A 26,413-nucleotide genomic window follows, 5' to 3' on the forward strand; every position below is an offset into this window, starting at 1 on the left:
AATAATCAGAAGGCGACAACAAAAGGTCAAACATAAGCGAGAAAAAATTATGGTAGAGTTAATAAAAAAGGTACAAGAGGTCAAAGAATGTTTAATTGAAGATGCCATTATACATAAAAACAAATCTAGACCAAAACAAATATAACAACAAAATAAAAAGGTAATAAAAAATTTTTAAAAAATAAAGATTACATTACATAAAAACAAGTCAATAAAAATGAGTTTTAAGAAGTGATTTGTGAGATGTTGCTGTGATAAAAAAATAACCTCAGGCACAATGTTTACCACATTTCTGCTTGCAGTTGGCAGTGACAGCATTTACATCCACAGAAGGTTCCTGGTGTGATGTTACTTTACATTAATACAGGTGTTTATTAAATATCTATTCATGACAGCTTTTTTGATTTTTGCACCATTCTTGACCACAAGATGGCATACCAAATCCATCTGGTCCAGTCATATCAACACTAACGAATATTGTTTTCTCAATAATGTTCAATGGCATTACTGACTGCTGCCTCATAAATATCTCACTTATCAGTATGGTAAAGAAAATTTCCATTAAACGTGTACGCTACACTAAATCTTTCATCATATATATATATATTTAAGCACTGGTGAAGGACTTCTGTTTGTGTTTTTTTTGGCTTTGGAGAGGGACACGCAAATTTTAAATGGTTGTATTTTTTTTTAAATTGCCAAAATTAACACCGGTTATGACAGCCATAAACTGTCAAACTGAAACTATCATTGATTTTCATTATGTAAGTCAAACAGTTTCTCAAAAAATAGTGATATTTTATCAAAATCACTTCATTCCATGTCTCCTTAAAATGTTGCCAAAAATAAACTATTTGTTCTATTTAACCAGCATGCATGACAATAGGGGAATTACTGGAATTACTTTAAGGATTCAATACTTTCAATTTCTTGATGCACTTATGTTAATTTTCTCCCTATTTCATCTGTAATGTGATGCTCCTCGGATTGTACATCATTTTATTAAACAAAGAATTTGAATTTGAACTTTATTTATTTTGTATATGTTAAAAAAATAGAATGAAATATAATAAGGATATAACATAGTTGTACACAAACATACACACATATCCCAAAAGGAGTGGGAGGAAGTAAAAACTTGTGAAATCCTACCCCTTCTCCATTAGTTACTGAAAATAAAATTATTTGCTTCCATCTCATACAAAAAAAAAATACACAATATTCTATATGCAACATATTTACATTGTTGACAAGATAGAGAAAAAAAGAAAATAATAATAAGTAGTACTTCAAACCAGTGCAACACATACCATAATCCATGTTCATCCAACACCGAGTGACCACGTATCTACAAAATATATCTTTATACATTTTTAAAAATTGTTTCATGTTTGAGCATTGCTTTAACTCTGTTTTTAATCTATTCCATCATTTAACACCACAAATTTTAGTGAATTAGTGAAAAGAACAGAAAAAAATTAATGGCTGTGCAGCATATGCACTCAATGACCTTACCACACTTTTGTGACGAATCGGAATGAAAACATCCATATTGAGTGAATTTACGCGCTTTTTTTACTTTAGATTTCTTTATTTAAGAAAAATGGATCAAAGACATAATTAGTCTGAGGCGCACCAACCTGTTTATGACTGAAATCATTACGAAGTATTGCATGATGTTGCCCCGGGGAAAGGGGGCGGAGCTGCGGGTGACATTTCAGCTGACAAACTTTCGGCCTGCCCCCGTGCGTCTGACGTCATCTACGTCGAAAGGGACTGTTTGTTCTGGATTTGGGGCGAGGAAGGTCTGCGAGCGCTGACAACCGACTGAAGAAGGTAAAAATAGCATTTTATGCCTCTCTGTGGATGACATTGCTATACCAAACGAAAGCATACAACCCCGGTGATCCGGTGAAAGCTTTACAACGGGCATCGGGGGCGTTTTTCGCGCGCTGTCAGTGTGCGCTTCGGCAAGCGGAGCATGAGCTGTCTCCGCAGGCCTTGCACCGGTTCGGGCACACGAGATAGATCATTTTTTGTGTTTTAAATTAGCGCGATTTGGTGTTATTGTGCATGTTCAGTGTTGTGTCTTCCTTCTCGCAATACTCGCGTTAAGGTCGTTTCGGTGGCATTGGACACTCCGTGCTGTCAGTGTGCACGTTAGCTGCAGGTCGGTCTCATGCTAACCTGTTAGCTGCTAGGCTGTTTGTTTGTAGCCCCGTAGGCCGTATTCGTGACATAAGTTACGTCCTCTCGGCAGCGTAGTTTACGCGCGATGGCGCAGGAGCTCACGAGAAGTGCGACGTACGTCATTTCGAGAATATCAATCCCGTCCAAGTTGTATTCTTAAAGGCCGTTTACGTGCGGAGCTGTCAGCTGCTCACAGTGGACATGGCGATGTACTGTCACGGAAGGTTAGCAAGGCGAAGGTACAGAGCAAAGTTGTTTTTGGATTAAATTGTGTTTTTGGGCTCACTATTAGAAATAAACAGCATTATTCGTGACACTTAGCTTCGTTAGCTTATTTGCTTTCCTCAGCTAACGCTACCGGCAGTTTAAAAAAAGAACTGCTACGTGATACGAAATAGTAGCAAAATGGCTGATAAATTTTGTAGAATAATGAATTCACGTGTCAATGTACGTTTATTCTTTTTACTGACTAGGCGTTTGGTATTTTATTAAAATTAACTGCGACACGGCTACATTATTTGAACGCATTTGCATCGTGTCGGGACAGGGTAGACACTCAGGACACGGTTGGATTTCTTTTACAGCCTCAAGGCTAAACCATTAGCCACAATCTACCAGTCAGTTAGAAGAATTATATTTTTATGTTTTAATGATAAGTTAGACTGACACCTCAGTGTAATTTCCTTTCATTTCTTCATTTCAATTTTGGACGTAGTGTACCAAGAAATTTGTCCCCATAGTCCATTTAAAATGCACATTTTAGGTTGGTGTTGTCACAACACTGAAATTAGGGACGCACGACATTTGATTTTTGAGATATCTGATATGCTGATACATAAGGACTCATTTGGCCTATAATGAATATCCACTTTTTGCCACCTAATTGTAGTTACCAGGTCTCTTCTGCAGTGGAACTAACATAAATGTATCCATACTCTTATCATGATGGCCCAGCAGCTGATAGAGAAATACAATACAGTGCTTTTCAATGTATGTAATATTCATTCATGGTGCAAAATTAGTGAAAAAAACTTAGGGTTGATGTTTTGCATATGTTCACTTTGTTACTTTTTAAAAAATCTGTCCAAAAATCTGTCCATACAGATGATGTGCCTTTATTATTGATTCCTAAATGAAATTTGTAACACTGATACTATACCTTGGACAGTATCTTTTTTATATCATCCTCAAAGGGATAATTTGACATTAAGGGCATACACCTTAAAAACGCATTAAAAGATGAACATAACAAGACTTTAACACGACAACCACAAAACTGATTTTGCTTTAAAAGATAAATATTACAAGGCTATAAGAGGACAACAACGACTTTTTTTTCTTGGTTAGGAGCAGTAAACAGAGGATTGACTGTAGTAAAGACTAACAATACTATCAAACACTCTATTTTGTATTCTTGCAGTAGAGATTAATGTCTGGAAGCTTATGACAACAAGAAGTTAGTTATTTGGTTTGTCATTGTTTTGGTTTCATTTAAGAAAGAGACAAATCTCTAATATGATGCAGCTGAAAAGCTTTTTAACAGCTTGTAACATAGACCTGTTGCAGGAGATGGGTATTAATCTTACAGTATTTACAACCATTGTATATACAAGGGTCTCAAAATTTTCTAACTTGTTAATGGCTTTTCAAGGACCTATAATAAAAAAGAAAAAAAATTGCCCCACTTCCCCAGCATTGGTCAGATGTATCAGATATGAACTCTTTTGAAACATAATTACAACTTGTTGACATACTTGAAGGGAGAGATGGAAAGCGGGGCAAAAATAAAGAAACATACCTGATGGTGAACAAAACATCACACACTGACGCATATTGGAGCTACATTATGTGAACAGCTGCAAAAAATAAATCTGCCGCTATTTTATTTTACAATCCAGGGAAGATGACTAACAATTAAATTTCACACAACAAAATTCCATGACATTTCCAAACTTTTAAATGATTTTTACTAATCCCAAGACTTTTCCAGGCCTTTTCCAGCTTTTCCATGACCGTGGGAACCCTGTATATATGTATTTAACATACACACATATATGTTTTGTTAATTAGTCTTCTAGCATGAAGATGTAGGTCTTTGAGGGTAGAAATTTAGCAGTCATTAAGGGAGGAAAATGTCAGCTCATGACAAGACTGAAGGTGAGCTATTGTATTTGTTAGTGCATAGACAGATTGTCCCTCAGAGACATTCCAAAAAATGACCCTTGAGCCCAATGATAAACACTATCAGACGGCTTTTGGATCTGCAAAGGTTCAAGGTCAGAATTCAGTTTATTCATCTATAAACCTTGGAAATTGCAGAACTCGCGTCATTGTCGGCCAGCTTTTTCTTAAAGTCACTGAAATATAAATCCACACATGACATCAAACAGCAAAGAATCCCTGACATGAATATTTGGGAACAGAAGCTGTTAAAGAGCCGCTGGAATTCTAAGAATAATGTTCTTCTTACAAACCGCTCATTCCTCTGATTCCCGAGGGAATGAAGAAAAGAACATACCAATACATTCCATATGCACGGTCCATGCGCATGGTCCATGCTGTGCGCATGTTTTTCCCTAACTTGGGGTAACAAAGCAATGGAAGATTGTATGCAGAGTCAAAATGCACATTCATAAGAGTCTCTTGTTTGCAGAACAGATGGATAATTTTGCCGCAGGGGTGTAGAAAGATCAGACAGAAAGAAGGTGAAGGGTTATGGCCCCTCATTTACCCTTTGAAACCTGAACAGATTGGCTTGATTTATTTCAAAAACTTGAGAACAAGGCAATGAGCAGCGACAAAAGAAATTAGTAAAAAGTACAAAAAAAATTACACTAAAATTAAAAAAAAAAAAAAAAGAAGTGCCAAAAAAATTCTAATGTTGTAATATAATTTTAAATACATATAAATATAGTTTTCCTTATGCTTTTTCCCCCTTTTCCCTATATTTTTAAAAATAGTTTTCTATATCTAGTAATTTGTGGAACATGTCTTACAAAGTTGCTCAATGCCTTTTCCCCCCATTTTTTTTTTTTTTTTTATTTCACCAATGTTCTCAGGGTTCAACGATTAAAATACTCATACAAGGCATTTGACAGCAGCACTAGAAAAATGATGTTTCTCCAGGTCTCAGAGGGTTAAGTGACAAATTTTATGTATGATTTGTATTATGTTTAATGCATAAGGACAACAGTACAGACAGGGCTGGTCCGAGATTAGTTTGTGTTATTCCTTTTGTATGGAAATTCCATTTGTTCTTTGCTTATATTATGGGCTCTGATCACAGCTGCTTTAAACACAGCTTGGCGAAATGTTTACCTGGTAGTGTATTACGAGTTTGCTTGAACTCAGGTGCCCCTCTTTCCTTTTTATATCTCCCTCTCAGGCGTGACACTCGGCCCTCTATCTGTGTGTTGTGGTTTCCTTGCCCCCACAGCATCGCTCACAAACCTCCAGTGTTACCCCAGGAAACTGTCGCCTCATCAGCTGAGATATGATCACACAGTTGGATTAGACAGCAGCTGCATAGCAACAAACATGTAAGTCTCCAGAAAATAATTTGTCTTTTTGATATTGAGATGTGTCAGAATTAACCGTTTGGTGTATTAAGGCGTTAATAATGGATATGTTTTGCTCACCAATGGCAAATTTTGGTCTTTTTACACTTTTAAGCTTCAGTTTCCGAATTAAGATCTTGTCATCATCATTGTTATTATCATCAGTATCCCCTTGTATTTGCTTACACCATATAAAGTAAATAGAATCTGCCAGTGTCTTGTTTGAAAAAAAAAAAATCCTGTGAAAATTACTGGAAGGAAATACACATAGCAAGACAAACCATTTTTAATACACATATACCATTAGACTTCAGAGTCATATATTTAGGCTATATCTCCCCTGAAGTAAAAGGTAAAGGCAAATACTTAATAGGTATCCTACTGGCAGCAGGGAAAAAGGCGCTAACCAGAAGATGGATGATGCATGTTGCATTTTGGTCCTCAAATAAATTAAAACCTAAATTAAAAAAAAAAAAAAAAAGAAAGAAAAAAACTCTGCAGCTGAGGCACGGAGGAGATACTTGGCACAGCTCACAGCAAGTTAATGTGCTGCAGTTTCTGACTTGTTTAATATCTAGTGTTGGCTTAAAATGTTGTAGCACTTTTACAATTTGTCATTAGGGCCGTTAGCTTATTTACTGTATTACATGAATGCTGCTGTCACACTGAATGTCCTGCTGAGCCCCCATTTGAACTTTAAAACTTTATATGGAAAACAGAACGATCCTCGAATGTTCATATTGAACTGCCAAATCCGATTCAATTGGCATAATTCTGAGTCAGGTTCAGCCCTGTTGAAAACGGAGCCAAAAAGGGAAGCATAAATTCAGCTTTCTCTCAAAACACTTGAATTACAATTTGCTCAAAGTTGATTGTGGGTTTCTTGCCCAATGATGCCAAAATAAAACTGCCTACCCAAGTTTTAACTGGAAATTGTAACATTCTGCTGTAGTACTATTCAGTAGACCGACCTTAGTGCTGCATGATAGAACTGACCGTTTTTTTTTTTTGTAAATAAATCAAATGTTTATTCCAGCACACTAATTGCATGTTAATGTGTACTTAATGAGTGAAGCATCTACTCTCCAATTACCAGGATACGTACAGTTTTTCACTGCAGTAGTGCCTGCAGCCCAGACTGTCTTTCGTGGGTTTTTTTTCTATCAAAGAGACTGAAATTCCAAACATGGATTGAATTGCCGATGCCAGATGGACTGCACCTAGTAAAAAATACTGCTTCTTACTTTTCGTGGAATATGTTCAGCTGCTTTCTAGTAAAAGTGTTACAGCTATTTCATAACTAATGTCCCATTTCAGATGTTTATCATGCAGCTGTTACTGTTGGATGATTGTCTAAAACACAGCTCAAAACCTCATTCCATATTTTTATTATAAATGACAATATGAGTGTTGAATATGTTATAAACTTGACTTGATTATACCTCATGCTATCCAGCATCTTTTTTGAATTATTGAGCTGTTGGCTCATTTGAATATTATTTGGATGGTAGACGTTATTGATAATTGATGTGGCAACTCAGTTACAAATACTGTATGTACAAATTAACAATATCCTAATAGAGTCAGAAATCATATCTTCTAGAAATTCCATGCTAACATTGTAGGATGTTAATGATTTATAGTGATTTATCATGTTAATGATTTATATGCAACATTGGCATTGTATAATCACCTGCACTGTTATTTCTTTTAGCTGCTTCGCACTATCTGTGCAACTTAAGTCAAATGAAATTCAGCATTACATATTGTAAACCAGTGTTATTAGAGTGTTTTGCTATTTTAAAGCTTTATACTGTAACTTATGTCCTATAACTTCAATAAATCCTTGGTATGACTGGTGGAAGTGTAAAAATCTGTGATGTTTCCATTTTTATTTACACTTCTACCTGATGAAGCTAAAAGGCTGCAGATGAACAGCCTTTATTTGATCCTAAGCTATGATCCAGTATTTATTCCAAGCATTAGACATCAATTTAACCGGCTGCAGTTGGTCTAGAATGAATCTACTTGTTATTGCATGTAAACAGAGACAATAAACTGCAACAATGGAGAGAACATCAGGTACATTAAGACAAATTTGATAGCTGTCAGAGCAGCTACAATTCCAAAAGTGAGATGGTGTCTATTTTTCTTGGGGGAAAAAGTTAACCTTGCCAAGGTTTTTCTCTCACACATACTGATACCAATAAAGCAGAAGTCTTAAAGCAATATACAACTTTGTGGACTGATAGTGAGACAGAACTTGAAGAAAACTGCTTGATACTGGGTTGATGTGGAAGTTGGTTGATTTCAGGTTTGGGGTTAGGGGTGGGTGATATATCCAATATACTCAAGGTGTTTTGGCTTATTCTTTGTGCGATATATTCGTTATGACAATATTGTGAACAACGAGTACAAATTGTCATTTTTATCAGCTATCAGTATTTTCGGTTCTCTCGCTCTCTTCTATGACTCTCCGCGTCTCTCTCTCACTCACACACACACACACACACACACACACACACACACACACACAAAGCAGGGCTTTTGCAGAGCTCCAGAATGTGGCTGTTTAGTCATTTTTTTGACCATGGAGCACCACTATGATTTGTAAATACTATTAATAAATGAACTGGAGAGCTATTAGTTTGTTTCCAGCTTGCAGTGAATTAATTGTCAAGTTTAACAGTGCTGCGGTAACAGTCTAACTAAATGAGTGGTAGTGGCGGTAGTGTGAGCAGGTGAGGCATGTATTCGTATTTTCAGAACTCCAATCATATTTTGCAACCAGAGCACCAGTGCAACATGGAAATTTTGCAATGCATGAATTGGAGAGCTGCTTGTTTGTTGCCTGCTCAGAGTGAATCGTGGTCATCATGGTTAAAGGCCGTGGTATCTGTTTAACTTGCTGCTAACGCTAAAAATTCAATGGTTCACTGGAAGCTTTAAGTCCACAGCAAAAACATCGACACTTCCTGCCTGAGACGCGCCTGGTCCTTCAAAATAAAAACACATGGGTCCGGCTCTGATTATTTTATTCTTATGATACTTTACTACTTTATTTAACTTTTTTACTACCTTATAACTGCATTTTATTAAATGTTATTATAACAGTCGTGCATTCAACTTTATTACATGACAATTAGTTTAAATTACATTTAAAAATGTCGAGATATATGTCGTGTATGGCAATATAGCCTTAAAATATTATATATATTATTTTAAAGGCATATCGCCCAGCCCTAATGTGAGGTGTGATTATGAGACTGATTGTAATTAGCATTTTGGGGAAGTTGAATCAGAGGTGGCGTCACTAGCAAGCACAGTAATGGAAACAGTAGTGAAAGCGGTGATGATGATGCTTTCATTAATTGTCCCTCCAGAGCGTCGAGTGAGGAGTGTAATGGCCTGAGGGGGGTCCCTCCGGTCCCACCTGCCCCTGCCAGGTCCTATCCACTCAAACTGTTTGCTCAGTCACTGCAACCCACCGCTGCGATGGGAGACGGACTGGAGGCTGGCAGCAGCCAGAACCCTCCCTCTGCCCCACCGCCTCTCGCCTTCAACCCTCCACCCCCTGAAACATGGAACCCCTCCAGACCCAAACGACAGACCAACCAGCTACAGGTACGGATATTACTGTTTGTGTGTTACTACATGTGTAAACTTTGTTAAATGTTTGGACTTTAGTTTGATTTTTGTATGATTCTGCTCTTTTTCAGTTCCTGCTTAAAGAGGTGTTGAAGACTTTGTGGAAACACCACTTTGCATGGCCCTTCCAAGCTCCTGTAGATGCGATCAAACTCAATTTACCTGTGAGTTGTGTGTTCATTTTTCTGTTATCAAAGTCCAAACACTTTGATGTCATCAAAATAGCAATATTGTTGTTTTTTTTTTTAAATTGAATTCTAGAAAATGCTGCAGTTTTCCATATGTGCTTGCTCATGTCTAGTTTTCCGCTTGCTGACAGTTTTTGGAGCACCCTGACAAAAGCCCCAAATTGGAAGCAAAATAGCGTTGGCTTGGTACTCTCAAATCAGCACTCAAGTACTTTGTGTGAACTGTTTGCGAGCCGCATCCCAGATATCTAACAGGCTAAATATCTGGAACTCTGAAGGACCTGCCGACGAGCTAATGCCAAGGAGAGCACAAATCTGGGGAGGGGTCGTCTGTGACACGAAGAGCTTTATTCTGACTTGTGTGCTGCGTCTGCAACATGGACTAAAGTTGTTGTTCAGACCCAATAAACAGACTATAAACAGTAAAGATGTATGGCAACCGACTATTTTGTGAACATGTGTGCCAACAACAACAAAGAAATCTGTCTTTCATATTGTATATCCCAATCACCAGACAGGATGCTCTGTTGTGTGAACAATAAAGTGATCTGATGGCTTAAAAAGTAGTAGTAAAGTAGTAGAAGTACTCTTAACAGGGATTTAGTGCACTAGTAAGTATTTACGGCCCATTTTCATCACAATAAAAAAACATTTAACCAGATTATAAGTCGGGCGTGAATAAGCAAAAAATGGAAAAAAATGTTCACGATTTTATAGGGGTGCATGATATTGGATTTTTTTTTTTCCAAATTTCTGATATTCTGATATATAACAACTCATTTGGCTGAAACCCAATATCGTTACATTCGCTTTTTTCCCCACCTAATTTAAGTGATTATTAAGTCTCTTCTGTAGTGGAATTAACATCATATTATGCATGCTCTTGTTGTGAGGGCCCACCAGCAGATGGAGAAATAAAATGCAATGCTTTTCAATGTATGTAATAATTATTTATTGTGCAAAATAAGAAAAATACATCAATTTATGGTTAATGTTTTGCACATGTCCACTTTATGAGTTAAGAAAATAAAGAAAAGAAGATATTGCTTTGTCATATCAGCAGACATCATGGCTGATTCAGGTACTTAATTTATAATTTTAAAGCCAATATCTGCTGATACTGATGACGTGCCGATATTATTGTGTCTGTATATTTTATAAAATCAACTACAAAAACACCAAAGGGCTCTGAGATAGATGATACTGTGATGCTGGAAACCTGAAAATCAATAACGTTTGAGCTTATCGATACTGCTTTCAAGTCCCGTGGTCCTATAATTTAAGACTCAGATCGTTAAGTAGTCTCGATAATGGCATAGATATCAGTAAAAATTAATGATCCCCATCCCTAGTCTTGGCTACAGACAGTTCCTTTATTATTGACTTAGATGTTTTTATGGGATTTGTTGATAGCAAGAAAATGTGCTCTACAGGTGACAAATGACACAGGTGATATCAGTTGTGCATTTTGAATCTTTGAATGAGCGTTTTTAGAAAGGCAATCGAAGTCTGTATCTTTGCTTTCTCTCATTTTTCACCCACGTAACTCCAGACAACATCACAATTTAATACTCTCTGCCTGCTCTCCTTTTCCCTGAAGGACTACTACAAGATCATCAAGAACCCGATGGACATGGGCACGATAAAAAAACGTCTGGAGAACAACTACTACTGGAATGCCCAGGAGTGTATCCAAGACTTCAACACGATGTTCACAAACTGCTACATCTACAACAAGGTCAGCCACTGGCCACACGAGTTCTGTTTACATGTGACTTACCTGAACTTGAAGTTCAGGTGATGAAGGAAAATACTTTTTTCAAGGAAAGCATCTGCTCAGAGAGCGTATTCCTTCTAAAAATGTCTCTGTGTTTGTGTGTTTAGCCTGGGGATGATATTGTTCTAATGGCAGAGGCTTTGGAAAAGGTCTTTCTCCACAAGATCACAGAGATGCCGCAGGAGGAGAACGAGATTGCTGTGGTCACCAAGGGACGTCGCGGCAGACGGGAGCCAGGTATGAGTTAAGGAAGTAACACGCTTTAAAATACTGTGATACAGCTTTTGTTGCCTCTTCCCGTCAATAGCAAAGGTGTTCTGACAGGTAGTGATTGTGTTTGTGACTAGTAAATGATACTAACTTAACCAGCCAGGCCTGTATGTGCAGATCTTATGTTGTCTGAACTGGTTTTCCCTCATCATCAGCTGCACCTACCATGGAACATGTTTTGTTGAAACACATCTTGATTGTTTCAGGCTTATTTACCATTAAATATTTCATAATCCAGTAAACCGGTTGAAACATAAGGCCTGGATAAGAATGTCTAGTGTTTTCATGCCCCTGTGCTGGTGACAGCTGTCTTTAAGATTTGCTTCAGTCATGCAAAAGTCATGAAAATTTACCTGTAAAAATGTTTTTGAACTCTGGTTTATTTTCTTGCCTCCAGGTCTGGTCATCAAGTCAGATTCAGGCCAAGACTCATCGTCCCCCTCCACCACCCCACACACACGGGGCTTCTCGTCCCCTGCAACCACCCCGCAGACCCGTGCTACACCCACCTCTCAAGGCCCTCCTGTCCTGTCCCTGGCCCAGCCTGTGGCTATGCCCCTGGTGCACCCTCTGTCCCAGCCTATGGTCCAGCCTCAGCCCCCGCGTGTGCCTCCCACACCTGCCTCCCATGCACCCCACCTGGGACCTCCATTCCCTCTTTCAACACCTGATGTCCTAGCCCAGGGCATGACCTCTGTTCCCCCTCCAGCGCAGACACACCAAGGTCTCCATCCCGCTCCGATGCTGCAGAGCTCCCCCGCCCTCATCAAGGTATCAAGAAGTCAACAGCTGTTAGTAGTAAAACAAAAAAAAAAAAAATTCCCAAGCTGATTTGTCACTTTCTAACCTCTGATCTCTGATGTTCCAACAGCAACGGAAGAGCCAGAAGAGGAAAGCAGACACCACCACACCCACAGCCAACGACCAGCTCAGTGAATCATCTCCCGTCTCTGCTGAGACCCGGCCGCGGCGAGAGAGCAGTCGCCCTTCTAAGACACCTAAAAAAGAGACGTCGCAGCCGGACTCTCAGCATCACCTGGGGGGCGGTTTGGAGACCGGAGGGACGGTTATGCAGAAGCGGCAGGAGCAGTTGCGTTTTTGTGCACGCCTCGTCAGAGAGATGCTGTCCAAGAAACATGTAGCATACGCTTGGCCTTTCTATAAGCCCGTTGACGTAAAAGCTCTCGGCCTCCACGACTACCATGACATCATCAAGCACCCCATGGATCTCAGCACCATCAAGGTGATTTTATTAGAATTGATTTAACCTGTAACGGACCATGTGTGTCTGTCAGTATAATGCAGGTTTTGATACAGTTGCCAAAGTTCTGTTTTTGATACGTGTAAATTATAAAGAATTGAGGAATATCAAGAGTTTGATTAACCCTTAGATATTACACACACTCGTACCACTGTATATATTTTACATTAATGTTATTTTCTACTATCATCGAGTGAATTTTTTTGACCAACATTAGCCCTAATCATTTATATCAAATATTTATTCATTTTTTAAACTTTTAACCCTTTAAGTACCAGCTTTTTGTCATGATGCCACTATGATTTTTGATGCAAGAAAACCCCCAGCAAAAATGTATTATTTTCAATATACTACATGCATAGTGGACTTTTTTTTTATTATCACAGCCTGGGATATGTCAGTGATTTGCAACAATATTGATTGTGACAGTGCATCTCGTGGAAAAAGCATGTATTTTCTCTATATGCCAAATATAGTAAAATGAAGTATCAGGTGGAAAATAGTAAAAAATTACAAATTCCAAGGCAAAAACCCAGAATGGCAATAATACAATGCATGTTTTTATGCTTTGACGGCTGTGGGATCAGGAATTGCAGTTTGAATTGGTTTCAGTAGTGCATTTTTTGCAGTAAACGGTATAAATGTAACAATTCTTTTACACAGAGTAATTTAGAATTATTGTAAGAACTGAGCTGGAAATTCCCAGATTAAAAAAAATACACAGTCTTGCTGACATTTATGCTGAACACAGCATGAACACAGCCAAAATTTATCAAAAAATTAAGAATGAAAAGAGTGTAAAATGCGCCTAACAGTCCCTATGTTTTTTTATTTACTAGGATTTCTTTTACCTCAAAGGCAGTCTCGTAGGGGTGCATGGTAAAACAATGCATTCATGTAATTTTGTAAATTTTTTGGTCCTTGTCAGTTTTTTATAATTGGTATTATAGATGCAGTTTGGTTGGCCCAAAGAAAATATTCAGGATTAGATAATCTTCATTTTCACAGCATGACACATGACATTTTGAGAATTTGGATGGGTTCTTTAAATAGTGGTGCATTTCTTCTTCTCCTGCAGAAAAAGCTGGACAACAGAACGTACAGAGACGCTCAAGAATTTGCTGCAGACGTTCGGTTGATGTTCTCTAACTGTTACAAGTACAATCCCCCAGACCATGACGTGGTCAACATGGCACGCAAATTACAGGTAAACAAGTCACACATGTCAAGCAATCCATTATAAATATATACACTACTACCAGGGCCATATTAACCTACTCAGGGGACCCAGGGCAAAAATGAACTGTGGGCCCCTTGACCCTCCTATTTCTCCCACTCAGTGTGCATTGTTTATGTATTACTTTCTTGATGCATCCTTTCAACTAACAAATAATTGACTATTAATCTCGATGACGATTTCGGCTTTCCGCAAATACAAAAACATGACTAACTATAATATTGACATTTAAGATGGCATATTTATTTTTACTTAGCCAATATTTTGGGTCCATTTTTTAATGTATTTTGCTTGTAGTAGATGCACTTAATTCAGGTGATGAAGAGCTTTTATCTTTATAGTTTATTTATATGTTGCCTCTGGGAAATGCACTGTGAATAAGGACGGGTCTTATTTTTATGCAATTTTTTGCAGGAATGTAGCACAACATGGAAGTAAATTAATTTGAAAGTCCAATGAAAATATTTTATTTCTAAAACCAATGAATAATTCTGACATCAATATTGATCAAAATAGTCATGATTATTGTTTTAGACATGATCATGCAGTCCCACAGCCTTAAAACAGAGTTAAACTGAGTTAATGTAGAATTTAACTTAGTTCCCCTCTTAGACAGGAGTTTAAAATAAAGTTTAGGTGTCCATATATTGTGAGTGGTTGGGATCTGATAAAGCCTAGTTTGTTATTCCCATGTTAAACGAATACCTATTGGTTTGTGCTTCATGTAGAGTTTACAGTTTCTCCTTTTGTCCTCTATCCTAACAGGACGTTTTTGAGATGCGCTTTGCAAAAATGCCTGATGAGCCAGAGGAGCCTGCCCCTGTTCCCACCCCGTCAACGGCCCTCCACCCTGCCCCCTCCACTCGACAAGCCCCACCTCCTTCTGCTGTCTCGGAAGACGACAGCTCCAGTTCATCCGAATCGGAGTCCTCGGGAGGAGACTCAGAACACGAACGGCAACATCGGTTGGCTGAGTTACAGGAACAGGTTAGAGGATGGAAAATGAAGGGGGAGGGAGGCTTATGAGACACAACAGGTGGGTGGGCCACGTGGAAACAGCTTTACTGAACGTGGGTGAACACTGAGACACGGAGACGTAAAATGTGCAGGATGCTTTCTTTTCATCTGTTGAGACCACCGCTGTGTGTGTTTGTGTCCTCTAGCTCAAAGCTGTCCACGAACAGCTGGCAGCGCTCTCCCAGCCTCCCGCCAGCAAGCCCAAGAAGAAAGAGAGGGAGAAGAAGGAGAAGAAGAAAGAAAAGCACAAGAAGAAGATGGGTGCAGACGAACCTGCAGAGGCGCCTCCCACTGTGATGCTTCAGACATCTAAGAAAAACAAGAGCAGCAAGGATCCAATCAGCGTAAAGAAGGAAAGGAAAAAAACAGGGTAGGTGTTACAGAGGAAATAAGATAAATTATGATATTGTACAATACTGTGCAGAAGTCTTAGTCCACCGTGGATTTGTTTTTTTAGCAAAGTTGTAATGAGGATAAATATTAAAGCAATATCACACGAGAGGGAGTGCTGTTGTACTGTATATCATCATGGCTGTGACGAATGCCGAAGATATTCACAGCCATGATGATATACAGTACAACAGTACTCCCTTTCCTGTGATATTGCTTTTATACAACAGTTCAACAAGTAGAATTTATTAGTTAACAGTAATTAACGACAAAAGATTATGATGTGTTTGTTTATTTCTTTCTTTTTTTTTTTTTGAGCTCCGCCAAAACAAATAGTTCCACAACTGCTTGAACTGTTGCCAAGCAACACATAAACATAATCCTGCATATGAGTTTTGGGCATGTCTTAAATGCAACTTGGTGTAAATACACCACAAGATTAGCATTGTGAATCTCATATTGTCTGTTCAAGACATACTAAGTGAAAAGGGAAGTCACACTAAATACTTTAACCTGTTAAAGTTTTTTTTTTTTTTTTTCCCAGAAAAAATTGTGTTTACATATTTCTTATCCATATTTCCTGTACGTTCTGGTTTTATTGTGATAAAGAGACTACTGAGAAATAAATATGTATTATTATTATTATGTATTATTATTGTTATTATTATTATAATACCCTTGCTAAAATAACAAAGCTTAAGGTGGCCTAAGACTGTTGCACCGCACTCTAAATGTGTTTACTGGTATGTAATGTAATTATTTATCAATCACAGAAAGAAAGAAGGAGTCAAAAACAGTCGTCCAGTTATGCCCCCTCAGCCTGTACCAACTCCTCTCGTCCCCTCGGCTTCTCTTGAAGCGGAAGATGAAATGGGTAAGTATTAGACCGATATGTTAAGCATGATTTTTTTTTTGACTGGCCCAGTATCAACCTGCTGTCATGTTTTCTCCCCAGATGTGTTTGGGAGCGTGTCCGCAGACAGGTGCAAGCCGATGTCGTACGAGGAGAAGCGCCAGCTGAGCCTGGACATCAACAAGCTGCCCGGTGACAAACTGGGTCGCGTCGTGCACATAATCCAAACGCGCGAGCCGTCGCTGAAGAACTCCAACCCGGACGAGATCGAGATTGACTTCGAGACGCTGAAGCCCTCCACGCTGAGGGAGCTGGAGAAATATGTCTCCAGCTGCCTCAAGAAAAAGAAAAAGCCGTCAGGTAGGCTGTTTTTACAAACACTCAACACTTCCTTTAAAATTGTCATGAGACTTTTGTGATTCTAGTAATCCTCAACGGATTCAAAGCACATGAAGGTGTTGTTCTGCCACTCAAAACAAACACAGGCGATGTAACTATTTGGCAGTGAAACATCTTCACAACTACTTACTGTGAGAAGACTGGTTAATCCTGTTTTGCAGCTTTGACTTTGCGTGTCAGTTAAAATGTCAAAACAAAAAACTCACATCACCTAAAAGGTTTTTTGATGAAAGTAACAATGACGATATTCAGGGCTGCGAGATCAGTCAATATTATCTTTTTTTTAATATATATTTTTGGCTTTCAGTGTCTCACATTTTGATTTCTGTTGTCCAAATGAGTAATTCAAAACAAACAAAATGTATCATGTGTTTGATTACATTGTATATAATGTAGCGTGTGTTTGCTATATGGTGATTTACAGTATGTTGATAATTGAAAAATGCTAAAGGAATAGTGAATGTTTTTTTTGCCTTCTCATGGAGAGTAAGAGGAGAAGATTGATGTTACTGTCATATATGTATGTTGAAGATGAGAGAGGCAGGTCCTTAAAAAGTCCTTAAAAAGTCTTAAATTCAATGTAGGAATATTAGGCCTTAGAAAATCATTAAATAGTGTTGAATTTCTGACATCTCAGTTACCAAAAAACATTTCATCTAATTTCATTTATCCATATTTCAGTTTGTTTTATACAGGATATATATACAGCATACATATATATACAGCTAAAGATCTAAAACAGGGAACGAACTAGCGTAGCACTGTTGAGTAAAAAGCTACCCGGCTGCTGGCTGTAACACGATATTTGACTATTATCAGTCTCGTGTTAACTCTCCACCAGTGAGCGTATAATTAAGTCTTGTTTTAATATTGTTATTTTGATTTCATACATGTATTAGCCCTATAACTTCTGCAAAGAGACTTTTTTCCAGTGTTTTTCCTGCATATTTGCTAACGTTTTGTGTTTAAACAAGTGAGCTGTCAGTCAGTTTCTGAACGTTATGGATGTGCTTTGTTGCAGCAGAGAAGTCTCTGGAAATGACAAATGTGACAAAGATGAAGACAGGATCCTCATCTTCGGGCAGCAGTGACTCCTCTGACAGTGAAGACTCTGAGAATGGTAATGTACACACACACACACACACACACACACACAACATTGTCTGCATTATACTGTAAATTTGCAATATATATATCCTACATTTAATTCATGTCCCTTTGTCCACCAGGGCTGGTTCCCAAGCAGCAGAGGAAGATCTCAACTAACAAAGACACCAAGAGGCTGCACCACCTGTCCCACGGTAGCGGAGCGGGCCCAGTCGCTCCTCAGCCTCAGCCTCAGCCTCAGCCCCAGACTCAGCCTCAAGTGGTCCAGTCTAAACCGCCGTTTGTCCCCCCTCCCCCTGTCCAGCCTCTGGACTCCTCACAGCTGATGAGCTCCGGATTTGATCCTCTGGCTCAATTCATGAACCCTCACCTGACGCAGTCGAACACAGAGCCCAACCCAACCATTACTACTGCTGGTGCCCCCCTCGTGACTGGCCTCCTCAATGCAAACACACCCACCGGCCAGACGCCCACTGAGACGCACCCTTTCCTAAACCAACATCCCATCATACCTTCGCCAGGTATGTGCACTTCAGTAACACTTTGCACAGCTTGTGTCTTTGTTGTTAATAATTTCATTATGAATTAATCTGTTGACTACTTTCCTGCTTGATGCATTTTGTTTAGTCTGTAAAATGACAGAAAATGATTTTTAAAAAAAATCCAAATTGTGTTCAGACACCTTGTGTTGGCCAACAGTCCTCTGATACCAAGTGATAATAAAAATTTATCATATACATTTTTTAAATTTTAACAGATAAAAGTAGCAAATCATCACATTTTAGAAGCTAGAAGTTTGATAAATCAGTCATAGTCCAGAAGTCATGGCATTTTGAGAGTATCCAGCATCAGTATTGTGACATGTTATACGTTAGGATTTTGATTTGATCGTTGAAGAGTGGGTTTGTCGAAACAGTCATAACATTCATTTTTTAGGGACATAATCAAAAAGGTTAAAATTATGATTATCATAATTGTTGTAAAATAATTCTCAGTCACTTTCAGTTAATTCATGTACTTATTCTTTCAGCAAAAATGTTTGTGATTTTTATAATGAATGAATCTTTATTTCAAACATGTAAAAACAAAACGCACAAGCCTTACAGGTAGTGCAATGAACAAAAACAAGAAGTCCACACTGATTTATTCCTACCCGTATGTTTACATTCACATTCTACAGAAACGACTTTCCAAATTTTACAACCTGCTACGATATGGACAACTATCCCAGTTATACAATATAAACCGCTATCCCAATTTTATAAACAACTCAATTCAATAAACATGCTCTCCCGACATTTATGTATTATCCCTGCCGTTGACTGTTGCCTGTCATCTTGTCTTGTTTGCAGCGATCCACAATGCTCTTCCCCAGCAACCATCAAGACCTAGCAACCGAGCAGCTGCACTTCCTCCAAAGCCCGCTCAGCCTCCCCCGTCCTCCCTCCCCTCTCTGCCTCCCGCCTCCTCACCCCAGCTGCAGCCCACGCTTCCACTCACTCTCCCCCAGCCCGTCCCTCGCCCCCGCGTCCCTTCGCCCCCATCGCACGGCATCCTGGGGACCCTCTCGGCACAACCTCCCCAAGCCCTGCTGGAGGATGACGAAGAGCCGACGCCCACCAGTTCTGAAACCCCGCCCCTCAGTCAGGTTCACACCTTCTTGCAGTCGCTCCAGGCTCGGCCCACCGCGCCGACGCAGCCGCTGCACACGCATTCGCCTGCGCAGGGCGCCTCTCAGCTGATGCCATCGATGCACACGCAAGCTGTGACCACACCCACCCCCGCCCCGACACAGAGACACAGCTCAGGCCACGCACACATGCGCCAGCCGTTCCCTCATACGCATACGTCAGCGTCACAGCAGCAGAAGGGGGTTGCCCTGCAGCAGAAGGTACAACAGATGCAACATCAACAACAGCCATCGCCACGCAGCAAAGCTGAGCCTTTCTCAACAGGTAAGATATCCATAAAGCTGGTATACACTGTGCGATGCTGAGCTGTGCCAGACAAAAGATAACCAATGTGACAGAAACGTGGTGATATTTTTGGTCATGGCTCTAAAACGGTGAGAGAGGTGCAAGAATGGCCATTGTCACGGTTGTGTGACCAATGACAGCCTTGGATAAAATTCTGAAAAATCACTGTCAGAAATTTGGGATGACCGTTGCACTGTGTAACTGTTACGAGCTACGTCTACTAACCAACCAACAAAAATGCAGGATGACTCTGCTAAATGTTACTAGATGCTAATAACTTACTTTCAGTTCTTGATGCAAAATTTGTGTGCCAAGTTGGCCTCTTTTCCTCAGCCACGACCGTGTCCACATTCTCCTCCGCTTCCTCAGACTCTTTTGAGACACATAAATGCCACTATAGCAAGGGCTCGAACACCAGTTAAAGGAAAGCCAAGTTTAATAGACTGTGTCGTACCTGTCTCTGGCCATGTTGTGGAGCAAGTTAGCTTCCTTTCAAAGGACAACTACAACCTGCAAAATGATGAACCTGGGCAAACTGTTCTCATAAAAGAAATCAGCAAAAGGTACAAGAAAATTAGCAAAAATAAAACAAAAGGAAAAAAAAAACCAAAATGCTAACTAAACCAAAAAAAAGGAAAATGTCTATTTAAAAATTGCAATTAAATATAGTTCTCTGAAATTGTATTGTCAGCATTTTTAAGTGGCTCGTTATCTTTTTCCTTTGCTTTTGAAATAAATCAATTTTCTCAGAGTTCAGAGGATTAAAAACTTGTGAAAGACATCTGAGTGCAGCACAAGAAAACTGTCTTCTGTCCAGGTTCAGAGGGTTAAATATCGAAGCACTGCAAGATACTCTGCAGTTGCAGTTGGTACCTTAAAATACAAGCACCATGCTTAGATAGAATATATAGAATTAAATGGAGGAATATCTTTTTCGTTTTTTCCCAGGTTGCCTGCGTGAGAGTGCTTCTCCCCTGATGATGCATTCTCCTCAGATGCCTCAGTTCCATACGATGGGACAGCACTCACCCTCACAGACCAAGAAACATGTAAGTGAGCCACATTTATCTTTATGCTTTGTGTGTGTGTGTGTTAACTCTATGTGCTAAAAAAAAACAAAATCTGCTGTGTCTCATTTGAATCAGTGTGTATTTTGATCCAGTTACAGGTTGGAGAAAAAACAGTTTGAATGCAGAGAACATCCCATAACGTGTTTTTCTTTTGTTTTTGATTCTTGATAATAGACTGTGAATGTGCTCTGTGTCTGCCTGTAGGAGCAGAGGTCCAACCTGGTGGCGGTCAAAGAAGAGAAGCCTTCCCAGTCGCCAGTCCTGCCCCCCTCGCCCTTTAGCCCTGCTATGCGTCAAGACACACACAAACACGACAACAAACATAGTAAGAAAAATAAATGTGTTTCACTAATTCTTAATCAAAGTGTCAGAATCTTAAATAGCAGAATATCAGTTCCTTTTATGTGTTAATTGTTATAATAATTAATGCTTCTGACCCCCTGTCCAATTATTAATCACATTTCTTATACATGGAAAAAGTATAGAAAAGTATGGAATCTAATTAAACTAATTTCCAGGTCTGGATAAGTATGGGAAAAAAGAAAAGAGAGTATGGAAAGAGACTAAAACACTAAATTCAGAGTTTCTAAAAATAAATTGATCATACAAGCAGAGTAGTTTTGGTGCCGTTTTGTAGCAGGCAGCCAGAACAGCCAAAATGTTGTACCACTGTATGACAGTGTGTAGGCCAGGGCAAGCTTGATGCGGTTTAAAGCAAAGTGAGAAGTATGGCGTGCAATTGAACGCACACTCCTACGCAGAGCTGCCTTCACGTCTGGACAACCGCGGCCAAAAGAGTTTGAAAGAAAACGCCAGTATCAGCAGCATCAGTTAGTGTACTTCCGCATTGAGCAGAGATGATGGACAGCAGAAAGATTCCAACTTTTTTGCCACAAGAGGTAAATGCAATATTTCCAAGGGCTGGATGATATTAAATATGGTCTTAAAAGTCCAACAAAAAGTCTGGAAAGTTTAGTCTGGAAAAGCATGAAATTTTGAAATGGAAAAATATGTAGGAACCCTGACTTAAGGTACACACTGTATGTGTAGTTAATCCGTATTTATGTCTGTGTCAGGGTTAGACGTGAAGCCATTGGATGGTTCTCGTCCCGGTTCTCGCCTCCCAGACTCCCCAGCTCCACCTTGCTCCCAGCAAGACAACAAAATCAAACAAGAGCCCAAAACTCCCATCGCTCCCAAGAAGACACAGGTGCGTCTGAGAGTCTACAGGTGTATTACAACGACTTCTGGCTTGTCTGTTTTCTCTCCTGCACTCAGTCCGTCATTCTCTGACCACTTCTCCTTGTCTTTTTACTTTATGTGCAGTTAAAGAACATGGGTTCCTGGGCCAGCCTGGCTCAGAGGTCCCAGTCCACGCCGGCCTCATCCGTGCGCTCCTCCAGCGACAGCTTCGAACAGTTCAAACGGGCCGCCAGAGAGAAGGAGGAGAGAGAGAGGCAGCTGAAAGCACAGGCTGAACAGGCCAGGAGAGAGCAGGAGAAGCTACGGTAGGAGGGACGACAGTGGAGGAGTGTGTCACTGCTCACCAGCAAGAGTCACTGTCTTAGACGATGACATTGAGGGACCTTTATAAAAACTGATGAGAAGCTTAAGAATCATACCAGATGTATTATTATCATTATTATTACTACTATTATTAGAATGTTATTATTTTTATTATTAGCACTATTATCATTGTTTTTTTATTGTCTTTTAAACACTAAATAATTCACGTAAATCATTTAGGGCATAAAATAACTTAAAAAAAATTTGGATTATAAATTGAACCCCAAAGATAAGGGTGCTTTGATTGATCGTTATCGACTAGTATAATCTATAGTTGGAATGCTGATCAGAAGAGCCGATCAGCTGATACTGTGTTTACATTTAGCTGTTCGTCATGTATTACCGCAACATCACGTGACCTAACGTGACATCTTCATGCGCATGAGCTCATTGCTCCAGGATTTGAGTTGTTTTTGTCTCTGTGACTGGAAATGCACGGCTGATTCAGGTGATCTGTGTTCTTCTTGTTATCAGCCATCACTTGTTTTTATAAGCTATGTTAGAGTCACAGTATTTGTTTTTTTTGTTATCCAGGGTTTGTATACGTATTCAACTAATTAGTCATTTACTGTGGCCACAGCAGACATGGGATGTTGGGAGGGTTAGCAGTATTTTTGTTAGTGTTTTCTCTTTCTCTTTTTCTTTAATGCAGACACTCTGCTATAACCTATAGTTGATGCATTGCTCTGTACTGTCTGCAAGAACTGAATTAAAATTGGGAGAAAAATAATCCACCCCCATGTGCATGAGCGATTTTAACAGCATGTGCGGGTATAGGAAGCATTTTTTTTAACCTAATTTAACATCTCCAAATATGTATAAATATGTATATTAAAACCTTCTTGTATCAACAAAGGAGCTAAATATCTTTTAGCAGCACAAAATAAAACTTCAGATTCACAGGAGGTCAGCTGCAGCCAGCCGTCTGACTTTGTTCTTTCCTTTTTTATTTAGAAGCCGTGACGACGACGACACCATGGAGCAGGCTCGCCGAGCGCAAGATGATGCCCGCCGTCGCCAGGAGCAGCAGTCACCACTTGCCCCCACACCTCCGGCTTCCACCCCGCCCACCCACTCACCACAAGCCCCACCTGCACAGCCACAGGCCCCGCCCACGCCCTCCTCTGCAACACAGAACACTCTCGACCAGAGGGAGATGGCACGCCGCCGTGAGCAGGAGAGGCGCAGGAGAGAGGCGGTACGAAGAAAACTGTGGAAAATAAAACACTCATTCTTGATTTTTTTTTTAAGAGCTGTCTCAAATACTTGTTCTTTCGTGTGTTCTGCAGATGGCCGACACCATCGACATCAACTTCCAGAGCGACCTGATGGCCATTTTTGAGGAGAATCTGTTCTGAAAGGGAAAAAGCCGATGAAAGGAGTGAGAGAAGGACCTATAGACACACACACATATAAATAACATCAATACACACATGCATATAAACCACGATGCTCTGATACACACAGTCGCTGCTCACACACTCACACACTCACTCACACACTCACTCACTCACAGACTTGATAGTAACTGTCCCTTTCTCTCAGTAGTTGAAACAGCTGGCTTGTGTCATGTGAATGAGAGGGGGGAAGTGAAATTGAAATAAGCAGCCCTGTTTTCCTCCAACCTCAGATACGTTTTGGTGTCTGGCTTGGTGTTTACGGTTGCTGGCTCTGGGTTTCCCAGAGGGCGACAGGTGGAAAAACGGACAGAGAAATAATCAATTATGGTTCCCTCAGGTGGGAAAAAAGTCAGAAAGAAATGGAGGGGACAGAACTTTTACATTAAAAAAAAAAAATAATGGCGCCGAAGAGGATTTAACTTAAGAAATTGCGTGGAAAATTTATAAAAACCTTATTCTCTAGTGTCTGAGAGAAGAGAAGAAGGTTTAAAAGGAACGGGTGAACAAATTACAAATGGACAGATCACTTTTTGTTTTTTCCTCTCTCCTAATATCGTTTTTTTTTTATTTTATTTTAAGTTGGATTTTAACTTGGAGGGGCGGGCGGGTGTGGTCTAGTTTGTCAGGTCCAACGGTCATCTTGGGTTGTTTCCTCAGGACACAGTGGGAATGCAACACCCCGGCCACATTCACACACTTCTATAAGACATCTTTCCTCCCTTTACCTCCATCTGTTTTTCTCTCTTCAGTCACTAAGCGGAGAAGTGGAGGCTTCGGTCTGATGAACATCTGGGGGGTCGATGAGGAAGGAAGTGATGGCATTTTAAAAGTTTCAGAGTGTGTCCTTTGCCTTAGCGCTCTGGCCTGTAAACTAACAATCATACCCTTACAAATTATACACATATTATATATATAAATAGATACATGAATATATATTATATACGACGAAACGTCAATGAAAAAGATCATGAGAGGAATTTGGATTTTGGGGAGCAAAGCTCGTCTCTGTGTTCATCTCTGAGCTCTGGTTTTGATTTTGTAGAATTTACTGTAAAGAAGAAAAAAAAAACTTTTTTATGATTCTATTGAGAGGATTGTTTTCGTCTGTCTTATTCTCTCTCATACCTTTTCTGTTTTACTTATTTTTTTCTCGACTCTATGCCAAAACCAATCTATTGAGTGCTGAAAGTTCATTCACATTTTTTTTACATGTAAAATGCATCTTCTTTTCACTTTATATTAAAGGCTATGTTTTTATTGCTATTTAATTTTCCTTTATCCCCTTTTTAAATCCAATGTTATGCAGCGGTTTGCTCTGTAATAGTTTGAAGAAGCGGTTCCAAAATCATCGTACATCAAAACTTTACTAGGCCCCATCACTCTGCAGCTGCACTTAACTCTGTCATTACTTACATCTTCTCTTTTTGTATTATTTCCATTCATCATGTACATGTTTTTAGTCTTTCTTAGCCATCTCGTCCACCACTATTTCCGTCACAGCGTCTTCGGTCTGTATAATAGGTTCTTGTTTGTCTTTCCGTCTTTTAGTTTTTATTTTTTAAAATGTTTTCATCGTCCATTAACTGTTTTCGGGATGTCGTGTGCCATTGTGTTTTTCTGAAAACGGGAGGGTTTTCCCGGTTTCTGTAGGTTGGCCCAGAGATCTGTGAGTGTTTTCGATTCTATAATCGCTTTTTTTTTTTTTTAAATGTTTCATTCATTTCTTTTCCCTTTTCATATTTGATTGTTTTGAGTTTATTTTGTTCTCTTTTCCCTTTGCTATTTTTCCTCTTGATTTCCTCTTATTTTACCCAGAACAACCTGTCGGAATGTTTGTTGAGTGAGGCATTGAGGTCAATAGATTCATCTTGTTCAGATTATGGAGTACAACATCTTTTTTTAAGAAAAGTATTAAAATAATATTTAAAAAAATGTTTAAAAATCTTGTATTTGTGCTTTTGTCTTTTGCACTGTGAGAGTATATTTCTGCAGCTCTGCTGCAATTAGTCAGGAGGGCCAAAGGGGGGCGGTACATAGAAAGAAGTACAGTTTGAGCTCCCATTCACAGCTGTGCACTCAACATACTCGATATAGCCAAAAGTATATGGACACCCCTGTCCACAGACTACATTTCACAATTTTGGTGTGAAATGTTACAGTGTCCACATACTTTTGTCCATGTAGTGTACATGAATCCTTAAAATAGAACTGTTCTACAAAAAAATGTCAGCAGAGGCTGGCTGATACTGATTTAGATACTTGAGAATCTTATAATGATAATAATAGAAGAAGCTGTATTTGCATTGTGCTTTGAAATTAAAGTTTGGTAGGCAGTTTAAATTTTGGCGTCATTTGGCAAAATCATCATACTAAACTGTTGGCATAATGTAATTCAAGCGATCTGAGAGAACGGGAGACGTGTGCAACTTCGTTTGGCTCTGTTTTCAGGCTTTAGATGATCTAGTCCGAGACTTTGGCCAATCACAGAGCGTTTCAGAGAGAGCAGC

The 26,413-nt window shown here is 39.4% G+C and overlaps 1 protein-coding gene across 2 annotated transcripts; it reads left to right on the plus strand.

Moving 5' to 3' along the window:
* The first annotated feature begins 1,765 nt into the window (after nt 1–1,765).
* Nucleotides 1,766–25,453, plus strand: LOC121942698 (bromodomain-containing protein 4-like). 2 transcript variants are annotated; one of them, XM_042485979.1, is made up of 22 exons: nt 1,766–1,836; nt 5,576–5,729; nt 9,131–9,371; nt 9,467–9,559; nt 11,184–11,321; nt 11,468–11,597; nt 12,028–12,401; nt 12,502–12,873; nt 13,970–14,098; nt 14,894–15,115; nt 15,292–15,515; nt 16,309–16,409; nt 16,491–16,748; nt 17,809–17,907; nt 18,017–18,415; nt 19,247–19,849; nt 20,819–20,919; nt 21,145–21,265; nt 22,017–22,150; nt 22,267–22,448; nt 23,461–23,704; nt 23,796–25,453. In XM_042485979.1, the coding sequence occupies exons 3-22, from the start codon at nt 9,243–9,245 to the stop codon at nt 23,862–23,864; spliced, it is 4,122 nt and encodes a 1,373-aa protein (XP_042341913.1). In that variant the 5' UTR covers nt 1,766–1,836; nt 5,576–5,729; nt 9,131–9,242; the 3' UTR covers nt 23,865–25,453. The 2 variants fall into 2 exon arrangements, with proteins under 2 accessions (XP_042341913.1, XP_042341914.1); XM_042485980.1 differs by having other exon boundaries at nt 17,812–17,907.
* Nucleotides 25,454–26,413: the final 960 nt, after the last annotated feature.

The sequence above is a fragment of the Plectropomus leopardus genome, chromosome 4, assembly GCF_008729295.1.
Source record: "Plectropomus leopardus isolate mb chromosome 4, YSFRI_Pleo_2.0, whole genome shotgun sequence".
Lineage (NCBI taxonomy): Eukaryota > Metazoa > Chordata > Actinopteri > Perciformes > Serranidae > Plectropomus > Plectropomus leopardus.